Source organism: Bos grunniens, chromosome 8 (assembly GCF_055505025.1).
Source record: "Bos grunniens cultivar Pamir isolate PY7600 chromosome 8, Bosgru_T2T1.0, whole genome shotgun sequence".
Classification (NCBI taxonomy): Eukaryota; Metazoa; Chordata; class Mammalia; order Artiodactyla; family Bovidae; genus Bos; species Bos grunniens.
In genome coordinates, this window is record NC_141172.1 from 9278411 (window position 1) to 9298594 (window position 20184).

The 20184-nt window shown below is 52.1% G+C and overlaps 2 protein-coding genes across 4 annotated transcripts in view; one reads left to right on the top strand and one right to left on the bottom strand.

The window, feature by feature from the left end:
• The window catches only part of ELP3 (elongator acetyltransferase complex subunit 3), a 217600-nt gene extending 208178 nt beyond the window's left edge, over window positions 1-9422 (bottom strand). For 2 of the 3 annotated variants that reach the window (XM_086414852.1, XM_086414847.1), the window contains exons 1-2: window positions 8947-9422; window positions 5945-6037 (exon numbers count right to left, since the gene is read on the bottom strand). The gene's annotated coding sequence lies outside the window, so the exon portion shown is untranslated. The remainder of the gene's footprint in view (window positions 1-5944; window positions 6038-8946) is intronic. The other variant, XM_086414848.1, reaches the window with a different exon arrangement.
• Window positions 185-20184, top strand: part of SCARA5 (scavenger receptor class A member 5) — a 133084-nt gene continuing 113084 nt past the window's right edge. Inside the window, exons 1-2 of the mRNA XM_086414854.1 lie at window positions 185-524; window positions 4575-4695. Of these exons, the coding sequence (XP_086270980.1) occupies window positions 4581-4695 (115 nt within the window). The 5' untranslated portion in view covers window positions 185-524; window positions 4575-4580. The remainder of the gene's footprint in view (window positions 525-4574; window positions 4696-20184) is intronic.

Consider the following 20184-nt stretch of genomic DNA (forward strand, 5'->3'; position numbering starts at 1 on the left):
GAGCAGAGCCTTCAGAACAGGAGGGCGGAGTCCCAAGATCAAGACTCCTTTGGACGCAGCAGGCATTCCTGTGTGAAGCTGTAATGCTGAGATTGGCCACTAGAGGGAGGATGCGTTCTAGGCCCCAGGGGAGCCTCGCAGTTGCTCCAAGAACTTTATAAAGCCTTGCGGCCAGTGCAGCTGCAGTTCACGGCTCAGTCAGTACCTAGCGGAGCCGCTGGTGCCTCCACAGAACATCTCGAGCGCTGCCCGAGGCTGAACGAGGCCAGACACCAAGACAGGGACTCCCACTTGGTCACAAGGTTGAGTCTTGCCTCCTGATCTGATCCTCCTGGAGAAGTGACTCCCGAGACCCTGGGCACTGTGCAGTCTCTATGACTCCGTCTGGATTCGGCTGGCTGTGGGGACAAGCTCTGAGGGGCTGCCTGGGTCTCGGGGTGGGGACAGTGGCCAGCTCTCCAGCCACCATGGCAAATGCCAGGAACTGAGGGGACAGGTTCTGCAGCTTCACTGGGGGCACTCAGGTGAGTCTGGGCACTGACTGTCCTAGCACCTGGGCATGGCTTCTTAAAGGCAGCCGGAGGACACAGGGCACAGGTTTGGGCATCGCGTGGAGGTGCAGGTCCTGGGAGGGGAGGTTGTAACTGTCAGCCTGAGGGATCTGCCAGGTTTTCATCCATCTGTCTGGGCTGGTGAGTGTGGGTATTTGGGAGCCAGAGAAAGTGATTGCTTTAGTGGCAACTCTGCCTGGGTTGTGTCAGAGCTCCAGAGCCTCTTCAGGGAGCAGATGGTACAGGTGACAGTCTCTCCACATGCGTGGTGAATGTGTGTGCATGCCTGTGCCTGTGGGTGTGCCCAGCGGTGGAACGTAGGAAGGCAGAGCTTATTTATAAACCATCTGCACCTCTCTAGTTCTGAGTGATGCTTCAGATGAACTGAGTACAGTTAGAGGAGGAAAGGGCTCAAAACCTCCTTAGCAATTCTCTCTCCAGAGAGGACCTTGTTCACAGTGGTCCCTATCTGATTTTGAGGAGTTACGAGCCCTGTAGTGTTAAATGCTGGAATCCAGCAAGGATGGGGCCACCCCTCTGCAGGAAGAATTGAGTCCTGCTGCTGCCTGGAAGGGGGCTTTGAGAATTAAGGTGCGGCTCTCAGGTCTGGTCTGCATTCACCATTGCTTTCGCAAAGGGGTCCAAATAGCATTGTTTCTGGGACTACTAGGTGGGAGGGAGGTCGAGGGAACCCAGAGACCCCTGTACCAGGCTGCGTGGCAGGATCAGAAGATGCTGGGGGGCTGTGGGTGGTCACCAGGCTCCACCACCATCTTCCTACCTGCCCCATCCATACAGCCCTCCCACATGCCCTGTTCCACATGAGACTCACAGAGACCGGGTGGTTGGGAGGTGTGTCCTCCCTATCGCAAAGGCAGAGGCTGGATGTGTTAGCTGACGGACCAAGCTCCCCGGGGATAAGATGTGGCGCCAGCTTGGGACCCATGTCCTCTGAGACCCCACTCCCCACAGGTTACTTTGGTGTCTACTCCCTGCCCAGGTTTCCATGCCACTGGCCCCCTCCCTTCCAGCTCTCTTAGCTCCAGGGTCCCCACCTGGCCCTCTTCCCTGCATCACCGTGGGACTGAAAGGTGGCCACCGAAAGGGACCGACACATGCATCTTGGCCAGAGAAGCCTCGTGCGGAGCCAGTGCCCTGGGTGGGGTTAAATGCTGGAACTCCTCCTCTCTGACATTCTTCGGTTCCTGCTCCTCTGGGCTTCACTTGGCTTATCTTTAGAATGGGAACAACGGACCAATGCCACCTGCCCCCTTGCAGTGCCCCTGGGAGGTGGGGAGCTCCTGATGGCGATCTGTACAGTGTGGGACGAACACACACACATGCTCCGGGGGTGGGGGTGGAGGGTGGAGGCATTGCTCTATCATCACCACACTTGGCAGTCAGTTGCTCAGACTTGGCCCAAAGGCTATACAACCAATGACTGGAAGGTCTAAATTCCTGTCCCCCATTCCTCAAGAAAGAAAAACAGCCCCAAATAAAACCTGGGGCAGACAGAAAGCTCTTAGGTTTCATTCTCCAGTAACAAACATTAGCAGAGTCGGCTGAGCACTTCTCATCTCAGTGCGCACTCACATCTGGCCCCTCTCCCTCTCCCCCGCCCCCAGGCTGCAGCTCCACCAGCTGAGGGGTGTGGAGAGGGGGCTGGGAGGGGCCGCCGGACAGACACATTCCAGATAAGGGGCCCCGCCTTCCAGCTCTGGTCCAGGAGCTGATGGGCAGAGAGAGAAGGCGAAAAGGCAGATGGGGAAACTGGAGCAACCCCAGCTCTGCACCTCCTCCCCTGGCACTCGGTGCCCCCACAGGCTCTGGGTGGCAGTTGCTGTTGCCTTTGGCAGAGAGAGGGTTCCCCCTCCCAGAGGAGACACTGGCCTCCTGCTTCGTCGCTCCCCAGGACTGAGGCCAGAGGGTGGGGTGCCGCACAGAGCGCTCGTGAAATGAAGGCGTGTCCTCTATAGCTTAGCAGCAGTGGAGCCGCCTGGGGCCCCACCTCGAGGCCCTCCCTGGGTGGAGGACTTGGACGGATGGCCGGCATTAGAGACTCGAAAACTGGACATAATTGCAGCCCAGGAGAAGCTGGGTGCAGGGCTCCAGGAACCCCAGGGGGCAGGGAGGAGAGATGCTGGCAGGCCTGTGGGCCCCCCTCCACCCCTTCCTCCCAGAGGCTGGAGGAAAGGCCCGCAGGGTCTAGGAACACCCTGAGTGGGCCTGTGCATACAGGCATATGTGTGTACACGTGTGCAAGGCATGTGGCTTCTCATCACTGGAGGTCAAAAGCAGACACCCCATCGTCCCTCCAGGGCCAGTGGAAAGACAGGTGGATGGCCACTGTAGGCTCTGCCCTCTTAGCCCTCCTCCTATGACCCCGAGGTCATAGGTCCCTGAAAAGAAAGGTCAGGTCACGAAAATAGGGGATTTGTGTTTGCTGCGTCTGGCAGAGGGATCCAGCCAGCCTCTTCCTTCACTGTCCCCGTTTACTGGAATGGGGGTTGCCTCTTCCCTTCAGTCAGTGGCCGGTGTCCCCTTCCGGCCACCTGCCAGGCCCTACCCCCTCTCCCAGCCGGCTCTCTGGTCCTCAGGGTCGACTCCATGCTGGGCCAAGGACCCCCCCATCGTCCCAGGGCATTTATCTTCCAAAGAATTCACTGTTTAAAAGTGGATTTTTTTTTTTTGCTTCAATATCCACATAGCTATGGGCTTTCCTGGTGGCTCAGTGGTAAAGAATCTGCCTGCAGTGCAGGAGACCTGGGTTTGATCCCTGGGTTGGGAAGATCCCCTGGAGAAGGGCATGGCTGCCTGCTCTGGTATTCTTGCCTGGAGAATTCCATGGACAGGTGAACCTAGTGGGCTACAGTCCACGGGGCTGCAAACAGCTGGACCCAACTTGGTGACTAAACAACAACGACCTACAGAAAGAGCACCAGAACCGAAAGAAAGTCGACGTAAACGAATGACTGGAAATGAGCTGAAAGCAGAGGCATTTGTGAAATCACTGAGCGTCTATGCAGGAAAAGGATATCCAGTATTCTATGTAAATAAACACTTTGTGATCCAGCCCCACAAATGAATTCTTCTGATTATACAAAGAACGTAAACATATCGTAGAAAACTCCCAAAATACAGAGAACAAAACTAAGCGCAAATCCCCACAAGCCCCACCAGATTCCTGCAACACGTCTCCCCCGGAGAAACCCAGAGCATCTCCGCATATAATCTCCCGTTGTGCACTCTGGAATGTGTAGATATTGCAAAATGGGATCGTGTGGTGCTTGCGTGTGTAAACGGGGCTGGGTCATTTCAAATAGCGTGGCACTTCCCCGTGTCGAGGGGGCATTCCTGGAGTTCCACGGGGTCGACTCAAAGCCCCAGCCACCCAGGAGACCACCCGGACACCAGAGCCCTCTCCTGGTCTAGGGCTGCCCAGGCCTTGGTGTCTAGGGGACCCCACCTGCTCCTCAGGCTCCCACGGGGGCCAATCCTGCCTGTGGCCCTCTGAATCCAGCTCCTTTGACCATGCCATCCCAGCCAAGTTTGGGAACAGTTCTGGCTTTAGCTGTGTTGGTTGGTGGTCTCTGTACTCTGTTTCATGCCTAGCTTCCCCCCATTTCCAACACAGAGCAGAAACCCCAGTCTCCCTGCCATGCCCAGGACTCCAGAAGCTTGGAGAGGATTCTGTCTGGGTCAGGAGGTTTGGCTCCTCCCGGCCCCACTTGGCACGGCTCTCGGTGCCATGGACCCCACCAGCTCAGGGATCCAGCCCCACCAGAGCTATGAGAGGGAGAGGATAGATCCCATGGTCAGAAAGGTCAGGACTGTGACCGCTCCAAGCCAAGGAAGTTGAGGAGGGGATTCGGATCCTGGTGGCTGATGCCTGCCGATGAGGAAGGGTCCCTGTGTTCAGGCTCAGGGTCATCACGGTGATGCCTTGCTCTACAGATTCATTTCCATCTCCAACTACAGCTTATTCTCTCTCCCCTATATCTGCCCTCTCCTCTCCTGCTGCAGGACGTGATGGAGAACAAAGCCATGTACCTGCACGCCACCGTGAGCGACCGTGACTCCAGCTCCATCTTTGAGGAGCCCTTTGATGGCAGGAGCTTGTCCAAGCTGAACCTGTGTGAGGATGGTGAGTGCCGTGGGCTCGGTCTTGGCTGTGAGGTCAGCCCTGCCCGCCCCCACCCTCCCACCCCACCCCACCCCACCCCGCGGCCTAATACTGCATAGGTCGAACTTCATGCTCGGAAAGGTCTTTCCTCATTCATGTGTCTCAACACACCTATGTGACCACAAAATGAGACCCATTTCACAGATGAGCTAGTGGACTCTGAGAAAAGCATTAGGCGTCACATAGCTCGGGCTTCCCTGGTGGCCCAGTGTTAAAGAACCCTCCTACCAATGTAGGAGACCCGCGTTTGATCCCTGGGCCAGGAAGATCCCCTGGAGAAGGGATTGGCAACTCACTCCAGTATTCTTGCCTGGAGAGTCCCCATGGTCAGAGGAGCCTGGTGGGCTACAGTCCACAGGGTCACAAAGAGTCTGACGTGACTGAGCAACTAAATGACAACAATCACGCAGCCCATCGGTCACAGAGCAGCCCCAGCACTGAGTCTCCTCACTCCTAGCCCAGTCCTTTTGCCTCTCTGCCATCCTCTCCTCTTCAGTGAGGCTGGGGTCATGCAAAAGGCAACTGAACCAAGAAGCTCAGACCCTTTCAGGTGACAGATCTTCAATTAGCTTCCCAGGGCTTTTGCAAGGAGGGCTGCATCTCTCCAGGGTGCTCATCCTCCCCCGAGACTAAGGCCCAGGTCCTGGTGCAGAAAGGGACCCCCTCTCAGTGCACTGCGCTGCATCTCTGGGGGCTAAAACCCTGGAGCAAATGGATGCAGTTTCCTCCTGAGGAGCTCAGAGCATCTTGCCAACAGCTGACTCCTCTGCATCCAACACAGAGCTCCACACTGCTGCTGCTACTGCTGCTAAGTCGCTTCAGTCGTGTCCGACCCTGTGCGACCCCATAGACAGCAGCCAACCAGGCTTCCCCGTCCCTGGGATTCTCCAGGCAAGAACACTGGAGTGGGCTGCCATTTCCTTCTCCAATGCATGAAAGTGAAAAGTGAAAGTGAAGTTGCTCCACACTGAATAGGTGCTTAATAAATGCTTGTTGCCTGCATGAACACACTCCTCTTTGCAGTTAGTATAGGAGAAGAGAGCTTCATCCTCACTTCAAAGATGAACTGAAGGAAACTCACGTGAGAGTTTTGTGAAGCTTTGTGATCAATGAGATGGAGATTGGCTATCTTAGTTAGGCTTCTCCAGGGAAACAGAACCAGTATGATGTCTACACTTATGAAGAGACCGATTATGAGGAATTGACTCACCTGGCTATGGAGGATGGGAAGTCCCATGATCTTCCCTCTGTAGGCTAGAGACCCAGGAAAGCCAGTGGTGTAGTTTAGTCTGAGTCAGAAGGCCTGAAATCAGAGAAACCAATGGTATCAGTCACAATCTGAGGGCCAGAGAGGATGAGATGCTATGTCCCAGCTCCAGCAAGCAGACGGAAAGTAAAAAGCAAATCCTGCCATCTTTTGTTGTATTCAGACCCTCCCACCCACACTGGGGAGAACAGTCTGTTCTGATTCCACCAATTCAAAAGCTAATCTCATCCAGAAACACCCTCAGAGACACCCAGAATGTTTAATCTGGGTACCCCACAGCCAACCAAGTTGACATAAAATCAACCATTCCAGATGCCTTCATTCAAACTTTCTCTCAAGCACTATGTTTCACTGTGCTCCACTCTGCCAGCTGCCTTTGTCTTGAAATTCCTCAAAATTAGAAATGACTCCTCATTCAGCCCCATCTTTCCTCCCACCAGGTGCTGAGAGCAGGGAGGGAAGATGGGTGGCTCAGGCAGGACTGGGGATTGTCTCAGCGGGGAGAGGAGATCTGGGCTCCTTTCCAGGTGGTGCTAGTGGTAAAGAATCCATTTGCCAATGCAGGAGACATAAGACACTCCGGTTTGATCCCTTGGTCGGGAAGATCCCCTGGAGGAGGGCATGGCAACCCACCCCTGTATTCTTGCCTGGAGAATCCCAAGGACAGAGGAGCCTGGTGGGCTACAGTCCATGGGGTCTCAAAGAGTTGGGCACAACTGAAGTGACTTAGCACGCACACACCTGCCCTAGTAAACTTCCCACCATCAGAACTGTTTCTCTGGATTCCAGTTAACAGACACATTTTGAGGACCCACAATGTGTCAAGCTATGGGTTAGATGCCAGAGATGCTCCAGAGAGAAATTAAACCATTCTTGCCTTCCAAGGGCTTCTGATCCCAGTGGAAGCGACTGGCATGGAGACAGTTACCCACCATGTAAAGGAGGTAAAAATATGTGATTATTAAAGTCAAGAAGGATGAACACCTTCTGGTAAAGGCCTTAAAGACTGAATATCATTTTATAAGAGAAGAGGTAGATGGGAAAAATATTACCAGCTGAGCTGCACTGAGATGGGCCAGTGTTTCTCTCAAGTTAATGACTCCTGGGAAGAGATGAAGGACCCTGGGGTGTTGATTCACTAGTCAGTGCTCAGCTGTTCCCCATCATCACATCCACAAAGGTCAAGGTGGCTTTTATATCCTTCAACTGCCCTCTCTCCCCACCAGCCCATCAATAGGCCTGGTTTGGCAAGAAAGAACTGGGGTACAGCTCAGAGGGGTAATTGTAGGACCGTGAGGGCCAGTATTGGGCACCAGTGGGGAAAGTCATGGCAGGGAGACCCTGGGGTGGGAAGAGGCCTGGAGGGCTGCTGTTGGGTCATCATTTCTCCTTCTCTTGACCTCTTTGTAACCCCCCTTTACCGAACCTGGGATTTAAAAGGCCATTTGGGGCTTCCTTGATACCTCAGATGGTGAAGAATCTGCCTGCAGTGTGGGAGACCCAGGTTCAATTGCTGGACTGGGAAGATCCCCTGGAGAAGGAAATGGCAACCGGCTCCAGTTGCCTGGAATATTCCACAGAGGAGCCTGGCGGGCTACAGTCCATGGGGTTGCAAAGAGTTGGACACGACTGAGTGACTGAGCACATGGATGAACAAAGACAGGGATCCTTGGAATCTAAAGGAGGCAGAACAAATCAGTTCTAAACCTGATTTGCACATTGTCTGGCTCTCCTGCACACTCATTCCTTACCAGACATGGGGTGGGGGCGCGAGGACTGGAGTACTGAGATGAAACAGCCACCTAAAAGCTCCTGGGTTTCTTGGATTTCCCCTTCCCTGTCATTTCTAAGAGGAAAATGGTGAGCTCTGACTTGGGGAAATTCAAGCCAGATTTGTTCTTTTTCCCCAGCACTTGGCTTCTTTGTCCCTCATCTCCGGAGAGGGAGGAAGGGGTGGGGCTGACAGGGGCAGAGAGAGGTGGACAGAGGTGAGGACCAGCCTGCCCCCCCAGGCTTTGAGTAAATGAAAGCAGAGTTGCTGGGACTCCAAGTCCCTCCCTGTATTTTCCCCCTGAAAACAGGGAGGTGGGAAGAGAGGCAGTGCCTCCACTGGGCCCCAGGGATCTTAGGATCAGCGGAAGCAAAGCTGAAAAACTGCAGCCTAGATATTGAGGTAGTGTGTGTGTCTCTGCGACCCCATGGACTGTAGCCCGCCAGGGTCTCCTGGCCATGGGGATGTTCCAGGCAAGAATACTGGAGTGGGTTGCCATGTCCTCCTCCAGGAGATCTTCCCAACCCAGGGATTGAACCCCCGTCTTCTGTGTAGGACTCGGGCTTTAACGCAGGAGGGACTTTAAAGTGTTAGGCTGTACATGCCTTATTTTCAGGCACTGGAAACCCCTCCCCCCTCTCCTCCTTTACCTTTTTGTCCATCTGTCTTTTCCTCCTACCCTGCTTCCACCCCTTTCCTTCTGTTCACAGGCCAGGTGAGAAGGAAGCTGAGGGGCTATTCAGGCTGCAGCTCCCCATCCCCGCCATGACCCTCTCTGGCGTGGTGCCTCCCACATCCTTCCAGGCTCTCTCCCTTTCACCCTCAGCTCCAGGGTGACACCTTTGGGACCTCTCCATCCTCTGCACCCCTTGGCCGGGCCCCCTCTTAGGACCCCACCTGCCTCCTCCCTGTGTCTGAGCCCCACTGTGGACAGGAACGCGCCCAGGGCAGGGGCCTCATCACCTCTGGGTCTCCAGTGGGGAACCTCACCTGTGTGGTTGGAATTCATGGGCAGGCTCACGGCAGAACGTGACCTCCAAGGTCTTCCAGCCAAACCCTCTCTGACCTTGGTGCCCACTGACGCCTCCCACGGAGGAGAAACCCAAAGAGAGGCTGTCTGGGCCTCGACCCCTCCTCCCCCAGCTCCCTCTGTGCCTGCCCCCTCCTCGCTTACCTCCATGGTCCAGCCTTTCTCTTCCCGCCTGAACCCCTGAAGCCTCTCCTGTCTGGCGCCAGTAGGCGGAGGGCTGGGCGTGGGTGATGTTTGGCAGGGCCTGGCTCCTCCACGGCCCTCTCCAAGGGCCAATGAGAGGTGTTAGTGTCAGAAAAATATTGCAGTCATGCTCACCCCGCGGCCTCGGGCCCTCCACCACGCTCCGAGCATCATCCACCGGCTGCAAATGGGCGGCCCGCGGAGGTAATGAGTTACACATGCGACGCCTGCAGCCAGGCCGCTTGCTGAATGTAGGGTCCGAACTCCCTGTTCCTGCGTCCCTGCCCCATAAAATTACATTATTCTCCTCGGGGAACCCCCACGTCCACTTTCTCAGCCATCAAACCTCCTCAGTTCATACGGCGTAGCTGAGGGCTGGCCGGCAGCCGCCCAAGGGTGGATTTCCAGGCAGGCCCCCAGCTATCTTGGTCCCGCCCCCTCCACAGGTTGGAGAATCCGGCACCCAGGCCGGAGAGCAGAGATGTTAACTCGTGCGGTGCCGCGGTGCGCTCAGCTCCGTGCGCGCTGACTCCGGCTGTGCTCACTGGGGCTGGTGGGCAGGTGCGATCCTGGGTGTCTCTGGCCCCTTTCTTTCCACAAGAGGGAGGGACAGCCAGGGAAGGTGCCAAGAGCCTGGAGAGTGAACTTCGCCCAGCCTAGGATCTGTGCAGTGTGTCTTCCGTTGCCCCTCCACGTCCACCCCCTGCCACTCAGCTATCTGCCTTGTGGGGAGCCACCGCAGCATGGAAGATGGGAGATTGGTGTGTTTATTTCCCAGATCCTGTCCTATGGGGTCACCTTGGGCTGCTGTGTCCTTCCGCCTGAGTTCACAGCTCCTTGTAACCACGCTCTCCACGTGGCTTTCTGCTTCCAGGCTCCAGAAAGTGCAGCCCTGGTGGGCTCTGAGAGCCCAGGACATAAGCCTGAGGGCACCACTCTGGCTCTTGTGGGCGTCTCACACCCTTGGCTACACCTTTGCACATATTCCCTTTTTAAAATCCTGTGACATTCTCTGATTTGAGCGGGCTGTCTGCCTCACTGGGGTCCTGACACCCTCATCCTCAGTGTTCCCATCTGCAAAATGGGAATAATGTTACTCAGCTCTTGGGACCTTGGAGGAATCAGGTTATATAACCTGAATGAAGCACTTCGGACCTAGTATACCCTCAGTACACAGATACTTCACCTCCTTGCCCTTTGGGGAGTCCCCTGAACACCTTGGGGAAGTGGAGAAGGATGGGGGAGACAGAGAGGTCAGGAGCAGCGGCTGTCACCCAGGGTCTCCCAGGAAGCACCCATGCCACTTCTCAGAGCCCCCCGGCCCAAACAGTGTTTTAAGGTTGGTTCCTCCTTTTTCTTAAAGAAAGCAGCGTTTGGGTAGTGGGCTTCCCCATGAAGCCTAGATACTCAAGGAAACCGAGCAATTTCTTTTAGTCCTCCAAATAGTAGAATCTGTAAGGAATATTCTGGGTCCCCAGGGCAGCTGGTTCTGTGGCAAGTCCGTGTCTGTCCACTCCCCACCTCTGTCAAAGTCACTAGGTCCCTGAGGTTGCCTACCGGAAGAGTTAGGGGTGTGTTTCACGGTCGCTGGTGGAAGCTGGCTTTGCTTCAGACCCACGGCCTTGCTCGCCCTGGGTACCTGGGGGCACATATAACATCTCTAACATCCATAGTAGTCTGCCTCATCCATTACAGGATGGCCTTGCAGGGCGGCAAGAAGCACTGGCCCTGGAGTCCCAGGGACTGGGCTCCATGTCAGGCTCTGACACTTGCAGCCTGTGTAATCCTGATCAGGGGCTTCCCATGTATCTCAGGAGTAAAGAATTCACCTCCCAAGGCGGGAGATGCAGGAGACGTGTGTTCGATCCCTAGGACAGGAAGATCCCCTGGAGGAGGACATGGCAACTCACTGTAGTATTCTTGCCTGGAGAATTCCATAGACAGAGGAGCCTGGTGGGCTACAGTCCATGGGGTCGCAAAGAGTTGGACACGACTGAGCATGCAGCATGCAACCCTGTTTGAGTTCTTAGCTCCCTCTCCTCTGTACAATGGAATAATAATGGCTCAAGACTCAGGGTTCTTGCCAAGCGACATGAGTTATTCCACATTTAGTCCTTGCAGTGCCTGGTGTATGCTGAGTGCTCCTAACCATTAGATCTTAGGTCGAGTGTTGTCGCAGCCTTTCTGTCTGCCTGGGTCCACCCTGGGGCCCACCCAAGGCGCTCCAGTTCCTCCTCATGCTCTATTTTCAGTCTTCAGGACAGAGAGCTTCCTCTCTTCCTCGTTCTAGGTTTATCTGGGGTTGATTCCTGGTGTCAGATAACAAGCAGTGTGATGGATGCCTCCTGGCTTTTCTCCATGTCTTTCCTGGACCATCGACCTGGCCTTCCTGGCCCCTGTCAGCCTGTCCATCCACAGTCATGCTGAACTGTGGGTACGTTCCCTCTGGCTGGCACTGCATGCCTTGGACTCATCCAAATGTCCCAGCACCCAGCGCTGTGTGTTGCCCATAGAAGGCATCTTTACTTGCTGAATGGCCATCCACATCCTTGTTCACCAAGCGCAGAAGCACCAGAATAAAGGAGGGCTGAGAGAGTTGAGTTTAAGACATAAGGAACTGGGACTTAAATCATCCAGAGAGGACAGGGTTTTATAGTGCTGCTGATGCAAACAGAAGTGAAAGATCTTGGGTCCTGCCTTCAAGGGGCTCAAAGTCCCCAGAAGAATTCGCCTGCCAAGACGGGAAACGCATTGACTGCTGACAGACCCTGCCTTACAGTGTGATTCATTCTCTAATGGCAGTGCAGTTAGAGGGGAGAATTTCACAGTCTACCTGGGGGAGAGAGGAAGTTCTCCTGTGACATAGGAGTATGGAGGTGTGGACAGGAGCAGTTTTGGAAAGGCAGTGGGGTTCATGGTTAGTAGGTCCTGGTGAGATCAGGGAAGCCTGAGGGGATGGAGAGCACCGGGAAGACGGGAGGGGCAGCTCTCACTTGGGATGTGTGAAGTCGGGATTAAGAAAGGGCCTCGCTTATTGGTAGAGCCAATCAGAGTCTAGTGTGAGCCACATGAGCGATTCTAAATTTTCTAGTAGCCACACAAAAAGATACATCTGAAAAAAATTTAAATACAGGAACATATTTAATTTAATCCAATATATTCAAAATAGTTGGTTGGGCTTCTCAGGTGGTATTAGTGGTAAAGAACCTGCCTGCCAATGCAGGACATGTAAGAGACATGGGTTCAATCCCTGGGTTGGGAAGATCTCCCGGAGGAAGGCATGGCAACCCACTCCAGTATTCTTGCCTGAAGAATCCCATGGACAGAGGAGCCTAGTGGGTTAGGTCCATAGGACTGCAAAGAGTCAGACATGACTGAAACAACTTAGCACGCAGCACACATTCAAAATATTATCATTTTGATTTGTAATCAGTGTAAAAGTGATGGAGATATTTGTATCTTCTTACTCAGGCTGAGCCTTCAAAATCCAGTGTGCATTTTTGCATTCCGAGCCTGTCTTATCTTTGGCCACATTTCAAGTGGGTCAGAAAAGATGTGACATCAGAAGAGAAAGAGTCAGAAGTGGAGGTTGAGAGACAGCAACAGTGATTGCAGAGAGGGGTAGGGGAGCAGTGTGCTTTAGCAATGAGGAAAAAGTGTACAGTCGTGTGATGTGGAAGCTGGGGCTTTTAGGAAGAAGAGAGAGAAGGTTCTGGAAGTAACAATGAGGAGCAAAGAAAAACACCCCCTGCACCTTTAGGTTGGTTGCATGAGCATAGGAAACAGAAATCTACACTTAAGAGAAGCAGGTTTCAGTTGAAACAAGGAAAAAAAAAAAAAAATCTTCCAAGCAGAGGTTGGGGGAATCAGGAATTTTTCAGATGACTGGCTGTGAGGTCTGGGGCCACAGTGGGAAGTTTTCAGCAGACTGGGAGGGAGATGTTAAGGAGGATAAACAGGGCTGCCTGGGGATTGCAGTGGGTGATGGGGAGCCCTGGGGCTTCATGGAGCTGGTAGAAGCCAGGACCAAGGCTGGGATGCTGGTCTTGTGGCAGAGCTGCTGGCAAAGCTGAATGTTGGTGATGGGGGTCTTGGCAGGAGTGCAGAGTCCTAGAACTCCAGCACCCCCTCCCTGGCGTGTGGGCCGAGGGAGGGAGGGGTCTTGTCCTGGAGCACCAGGAGCCCTGGAGATCATTTTGGCCTTTGTGGAGGCAGGGAGATCAGGGGAGGCCAGGGCAGGTGATGGGAGGATGGCAGGGGCCCAGTAGAAGTGATGATGCAGTGTGATATATGCAAACTACCCCAGTGCAATGGCTCCCCTTGATGGAGCTCGTGGCACAGGCAGGCACTGTGCCTGGGGCTGCAATACACCGTCTCCATTAAACCTCAGGTTGTATTATTAGTCCCAGTTTGTCAATGAAAAGATGACGTCTTAGATGAAGTTAATTGGCCAAAGTCACCCAGCTAGTCAGAGGCAGAGCCTGGATTCCAGTCCACAGCTGCCTGATCCTTAAAATCCTGCCCCTCAGCACAGCTCACCTGGTTCACTGCAGTTCCAGGACTCAGAGACCCTGTGCATTTAAGAACCAGGCTGCTTGTGGTGAAGGGCTCTGAGCGGATTCTTGGGAGTTTCAGAGGTGGAGCTGTCCTGGGTTATGACATAGCTAGGGCAGGGCCGTGGGAATAAATGGCTGTGATGCAGGAGACAGATGGGATGAATTATTCTAAAAGGTGCCGCTGGCAAGAAATAGATATAAACCCAAATAGGTTTGGACAAGAGCACAAGGACGGAGTCTTAAGTGGCTTTGGCGGGAAGCCTGGGACAGTAACCTCTATGGATATTAGGTCAGAAAAATGCCCCTCCCTCCCTCTTCACTACACCATCTCCTGGGGCTTCTGGAGTCCAACCTGCCCATGCAGAGTTCAGCAGGAGGATTGGGAAGACATAAATCCAGCCATGACGAGGGGGCCCAAAGAGGTAGGGTTGGCGGGGACCCTGCCCTGCAGACACATATGCTGGCTAACCTAAGATCCAGCCACAGAGCTGGTGGGGACCTGTGATGGTCCCAGCCTTCTGCATGGCGTCCTGAAGCCCACCTGCTCCCTGATGCCTTCCCACTTCCAGTTATCTGGCTTGAGGTTGAGTTCAAGTCAGGATAACCAAGATGTTCACAGCGGGCAGAAGAAACCCTGTCTTTAGGAAATCTTGTTAAAAGAGTCTATCACACAGAGTGAAATAAGTCAGAAAGACAAATATCGTATATTAACCCATATATGTGAAATCCAGAAAAATGGTAAAGTTGAATTTATTTGCAGGGCAGGAATAGAGACACAGACGTAGAGAATGGACTTATGGATCCAACAGGGGAAGGAGAGGGTGGGAGAAATTGAGATAGTAGCATTGACATTAATATATACACTTGGAATTCTCCAGGCAAGAATGCTGGAGTGGGTTGCCATTCCCTTCTCCAGGGGATCTTCCCGACCCAGGAATCAAACCTAGGTCTCCCATCTGCAGGCAAATTTTTTACTGTCTGAGCCACCAGGGAAGCCCCTAATACGTATGCTATCATGTGTAAAATAGATAGCTAGTGGGAACCTGCTGTATAGCACAGGGAGCTCAGCTCGATGCTCTATGATGTCCTAGAGCAGTGGGATGGGGGTGGGTGGGAGGGAGACTCAACAGGGAGGGGATATATGTATATATACATATAACTGATGCACTTTGTTGTACAGCAGAAACAAACCCAACATTGTAAAGCAATTGTATTCCAATTAAAAATAAGAGAGAGAGGCAGCTCCAGGGACGGGGCTGGCTCTAATCTCGGAGATGCAACAGTGAGTGGTAGCGTGAAGCAAGATATTAATTTCTCTTCCTGGGAATTGAACCTGGGTAGCCTGGATGGAAACCAGGAATTCTAGCCATCAGATTAGCAAGGACTAGAGGCTAGAAGCTGTTTTTCCTGGATCTTTGCCACCAGTGAAAAATGCATTTATCCTGGAGGCAGAAACTGTAACCTGCCTGCCTGCTAAGTTGCTCAGTCGTGTCTGACTCTTTACCACCCTGTGGACTGTGGCCCACCAGGCTCCTCTGTCCGTGGGATTCTCCAGGCAAGAATATTGGAGTAGGTTGCCAGCCTCCTCCAGGGAATCTTCCCCACCCAGGAATCGAACCCACCTCTCTTACATCGCCTGCATTGGCAGGCAGGTTCTTTACCACTGGCACCACCTGAGAAGCTCTAGAAACTGTAAATGCAGGTATGAAGTTTATTATTAGAGACATAGCACACCAGCAAGTGGGAGAGAACATAGGACAATGGCTTGTTTAGTTAAGAGGCAGAAGCAAGGCAGAGATGCACTCGGAGAGAGAAAGAGTGTGGGGGTCCCCCTGGTGAGAAGGAGCCCAGTAAGGAGGCAGTTAAGTCATTTATACAGGGCAATTCTTCCGGGTCTTTGTCTTCCTTCAGGCCGATTATCTGGCTTCTTTTTCCACACCTGACCTAGCCTAGGACACTCCCTGGGTGCACACATACCCCTCGGGCAAGATGCATCTCAAAGTGAAGGCTTCTAAGAGGAGTCATTATGACCTGGTGTTATCCCTTGACTTTTGACCCACAAGGAGCCTTTCTGCACAAGTATAATGTCTCCCTTCTCCCAAAAGAGGAGGGAGCAAAAAATCCTTTAATCCTTTACTCACTCAGGGTTTTGCCCCTCTTTGTCCCTGCCACAACTATTACTTTGACTTTTGCCATGACTGTCACCTCAACGTGTTTACAAGAGACAAAGCCTGGCTATCTACCCTGTTTCTGTTGTTACTTCCATTTCGGAGGGCAAACAGGAGGCTGATTGTAAATGCCTTAACTGGAGCCCACCCATCTCAAGAAATGCTGACAGTTGTTAAGTATCCAGTCTGAAGATCACTTCTTCCTTCCCCATGAAATGCAAACAGGAGGCCAGTTGTAAATGTCTAACCTGGAGCCCATCTATTTCCTACATCAGCTCAGGTCTCCTCTCCTGGCACTCAGTGCAGGTTAGTTTCCATCATCCATGGTCACCTTGGGGAGCACAGGGAATCCAACCAGTGGAGGAGGGAGTTGGAAGATAGACAGTGCCAGGGACAGGGGGCAGAGGGCAGCAGTCAGGTCGTGAGGTGCAGACTGAAGAGAATACTGAGCGTAAGGGCAGACAGGGCAAGCTTCCTGTCTGCAGCTTGCAGGAACCCTTTGGTTTCCACTTGCCCTGCTCTCCTCATATGTTGATTCATTCAGCACTCTTCACTTTTTTTATTTTTCAAACTTCTATTTTGCATTGGGGTATAGCGGGTGGCTCAGTGATGAAGCATCTGCCTGACAATGCAGAAGATGCACGTTCAATCCCTGGGTCTGGAAGATCCCTTGGAGGAGACCATGGCAACCCACTCCAGTATTCTTGCCTGGAAAATTCCATGGATGGAGGAGCCTGGTGGGCTACAGACCATAGGATTGCAGAGTCAGACATAACTAAATGATTGAGCATGAAATAGTCAGTTTTTAACAAACAACGTTGTGACAGTTTCAAATGAACGAGGAAGAACATATCCATTCTCCCCGAAACTCCCCTCCCATCCAGGCTGCCACATCAGACTGAGCAGAGTTCCCTGGAGCACTGTTCACCGTGAACAGCGTCTCTGAAAATGATCTTATAGTTTGTCTACAAGTAACAGTGAGCTTGATCTTGTCCCTTTGCCAGATAAGTTCTATCTTGGCATCTTAGTTCTCTGGCCCTTTCCTGACCTCAGTGTACTCTGCCAGATGTACGAATTCACTCCTTCCTTCTGGAGCTGGAAGGATGAAGTCCTTCCTGATGTTCAAACCTGGATGAAAGATGATGTCCCAACCCTAAGGGCGGCTATTAAAATGTAAATGTGACATCTGAAGTATTCTAAGCATTTCCAGGACATCCAAGGGGAGCTGCCTTTTGTGTGTAGGTTTATGGGGCTGGGGATGGGGGCCTCTGAAGGATGCTGACAGACTAAAGGTGAAAAGGACACTGTCACGCCAGGGGGTGGAAGAAAAACCAGCCTTCCAGGAACCTCAGCTTATAGGGTATGTCCTTTCCCTGCCCTCTGTGAATGGCCTTCCTGCTAAAGGCATTTTGTTTTGTGATCAGGAATATAAAAATGGTTGTTCTGGTTAAGTTTTCAAAGCCCAGAGTTATTTCTGGATAGTTTAGACCCTAGGGGGCTTCATTGGTGTTTCAGATGGTAAAGAATCTGCCTGCAATGCAGGAGACCTAGGTTCAATCCCTGGTTTGGGAAGATCCCCCAGAGAAGGGAATGGCAACCCATTCCAGTATTCTTACCTGGAGAATTCCATGGACAGAGGAGCCTGGCAGGCTACAGTCCATGGGGTCGCAGAAGAGTTGGACACAACTGAGTGACTGAACAACAACAATTAAAAATACAGTGAAAAATAAAAGAAACAGCACAATACCTGGATACAAAGATGAATTGGGTGCAGAGAAGAAGCTGTTTCTTATCCCAAGGCCCCAAGATGTCAAAGTATCAAATACAGAAACTAGAAGACACATTTTTAATTTAATTTTGTTTGTTTTTAAGTTGGCTGTGTTGGGTCTTAGTTGTGGCACATGCCCCTTGGCATGTGAACTGTTAGTTCCCCTACCAGGGATCGAACCCACATCCCTGCATTGGAAGGTGAAGTCTTAAGCACTCGACCACCAGGGAAGTCCCTGAATACATGGTTATTGCAAAAGCCTAAACAATGGCTTGGAGGGCCCAGTGTATCTGTGTTCGTTTACTAGACTCTCTTATCTATGCACAGCCAACAAATGTTGATTGAGTACCTACTACATGCCAGGACCTGGGGGATCCAGAGATGAATCAGGGATCTCACAGACCCTGCCGTCTCAGAGCTGACTTAGGACAAATCTGTGTTTTCATTCATTGATTGATGAGTGTGATTCTGTTCCCATTATTGGCTATCTGATCATTGGCCATCTGCCAGTGAAGCTCTATACATGACAACCGTTGGTTCCAGCCCTTACCAGGGGGCAAAGGTTCAGTGGGTCTGAGGACAGTCATCTTTGCTCAGACCCAATAAACTTCCTTCAGTGGCCCAGTCTCTACTGCTTCCTGTGCGGAGGCCAGAGCGGGGATGCTTCGAGCCTGGAGGCCTCAGAGATGGTTCCAGTTCAATTCCATACAGGTGATATGGGCTGTGGCCTTAGGCTTCCTGTCTTTAAAACCAGATCCCCAAGCACCCTAGATGTCCATCGACAGAGGGATGGATAAAGAAGCTGTGAACATGTATATAATGGAATATTCAGTTCAGTTCAGTTCAGTTCAGTCGCTCAGTCATGTCCGACTCTTTGCGACCCCATGAATCGCAGCACGCCAGGCTTCCCTGTCCATCACCAACTCCCGGAGTTCACTCAGACTCAGGTCCATTGAGTCAGTGATGCCATCCAGCCATCTCATCCTCTGTCGTCCCCTTCTCCTCCTGCCCCCAATCCCTCCCAGCATCAGGGACTTTTCCAATGAGTCAGCTCTCGAATGAGGTGGCCAAAGTACTGGAGTTTCAGCTTTAGCATCAGTGATTCCAATGAACACCCAGGACTGATCTCCTTTAGAATGGACTGGTTGGATCTCCTTGCGGTCCAAGGGACTCTCAAGAGTCTTCTCCAAGACCACAGTTCATAAGCATCAATTCTTCGGCCCTCAGCTTTCTTCACAGTCCAACTCTCACATCCATACATGACCACTGGAAAAACCATAGGCTTGACTAGATGGACCTTTGTTGGCAAAGTAATGTCTCTGCTTTTGAATATGCTATCTAGGTTGGTCATAACTTTCCTTCCAAGGAGTAAGCGTCTTTTGATTTCATGGCTGCAGTAACCATCTGCAGTGATTTTGGAGCCCCCCAAAATAGTCTGACACTGTTTCCACTGTTTCCCCATCTATTTCCCATGAAGTGATGGGACCAGATGCCATGATCTTAGTTTTCTGAATATTACTCAGCCATGAAACGTAACACGTCTGAGTCAATTCTAGTGAGAGGGATGAACCTATATCTTGTTATACAGAGTGAAGTCAGAAACAGAAAAACAAGCATCGTATATTAACAAGCATCGTATATTAACACATTGTATGTATGGGATGCAGAAAAATGGTACAGATGAACCTATTTGCAGGGAAGGAACGGAAGCGCAGAGGCAGATAACAGACTTGTGGACACAGTGGGGAAGAGGAGGGTGGGACGAACAGAGAGAGTGGCATTAAAATGAATGCATTACCATATGTAAAACAGATAGCTAGTGTGGGAAGTTGCTACCTAACAGAGGAAGCTCAACTCAGTGCTCTGTGATGACCTGGGGGTGGGAAGGAGGTTCAAGGGGGAGGGGACATATGTATACATAGAGCTGAAACTAACACAACATAGTAAAGAAGTTGTCTTCCAATTAAAATGAAACAGAACACCCCCCTCCCCACCCCCACCAGATACTTAAATGGCCCTTCCAACTCAACTTTCCAACTCAACTGGTGGCAAGAGTTGGGGCAGTGAGACGGGTGGGGGTGGGATATTTAAGGTAACAATTCCTGCCCCGAGCACTCACCGATTCTTCAGACCAAGGCAGACCAGGGCAGGGGCTGGATGTTGCTCCAGCAGCCAGGAAAGAGTAATGATTTAAGTGTGGAAATAGCTGAGCCCTGGCCTCCACGTTGCAAATACATCATCAGATGATTTATTTCCTCTGATGAGATGCCAGGAGAGGAATTGGGAATCTTTTTGAGAGGGATTCCAGGGTCACTCCACTGGAGGAGCGTTTCTGGCCCCACTTTAGACCGAACCCTGAGCCCACTGTTGTTATATATATATACACATATAAGTTTGTTTATTTATTTTCGGCTGTGCTGAGCCTTCTGGGGCTACTCATTGCAGTGGCTTCTCTTGTTGCAGAGCATGGACTCCAGGTGCTTGGGCTTCAGTAGTTACAGCTCCCAGGCTCTACAGCACAGGCTCAGCAGCTGTGGTGCACAGGCTTAGTTTCTCTGTGGCTTGTGGGATCTTCCTGGGTTGTGGATTGAACCCATGTCTCTGCATTGGCTGGTGGATTCTTTACCACTGAGCCACCAGGGAACCCCAACCCTCACCTTCACTCCCTTTGTTGTTTTGGGTCTCTCTGCATTGACACAGCCTTCCT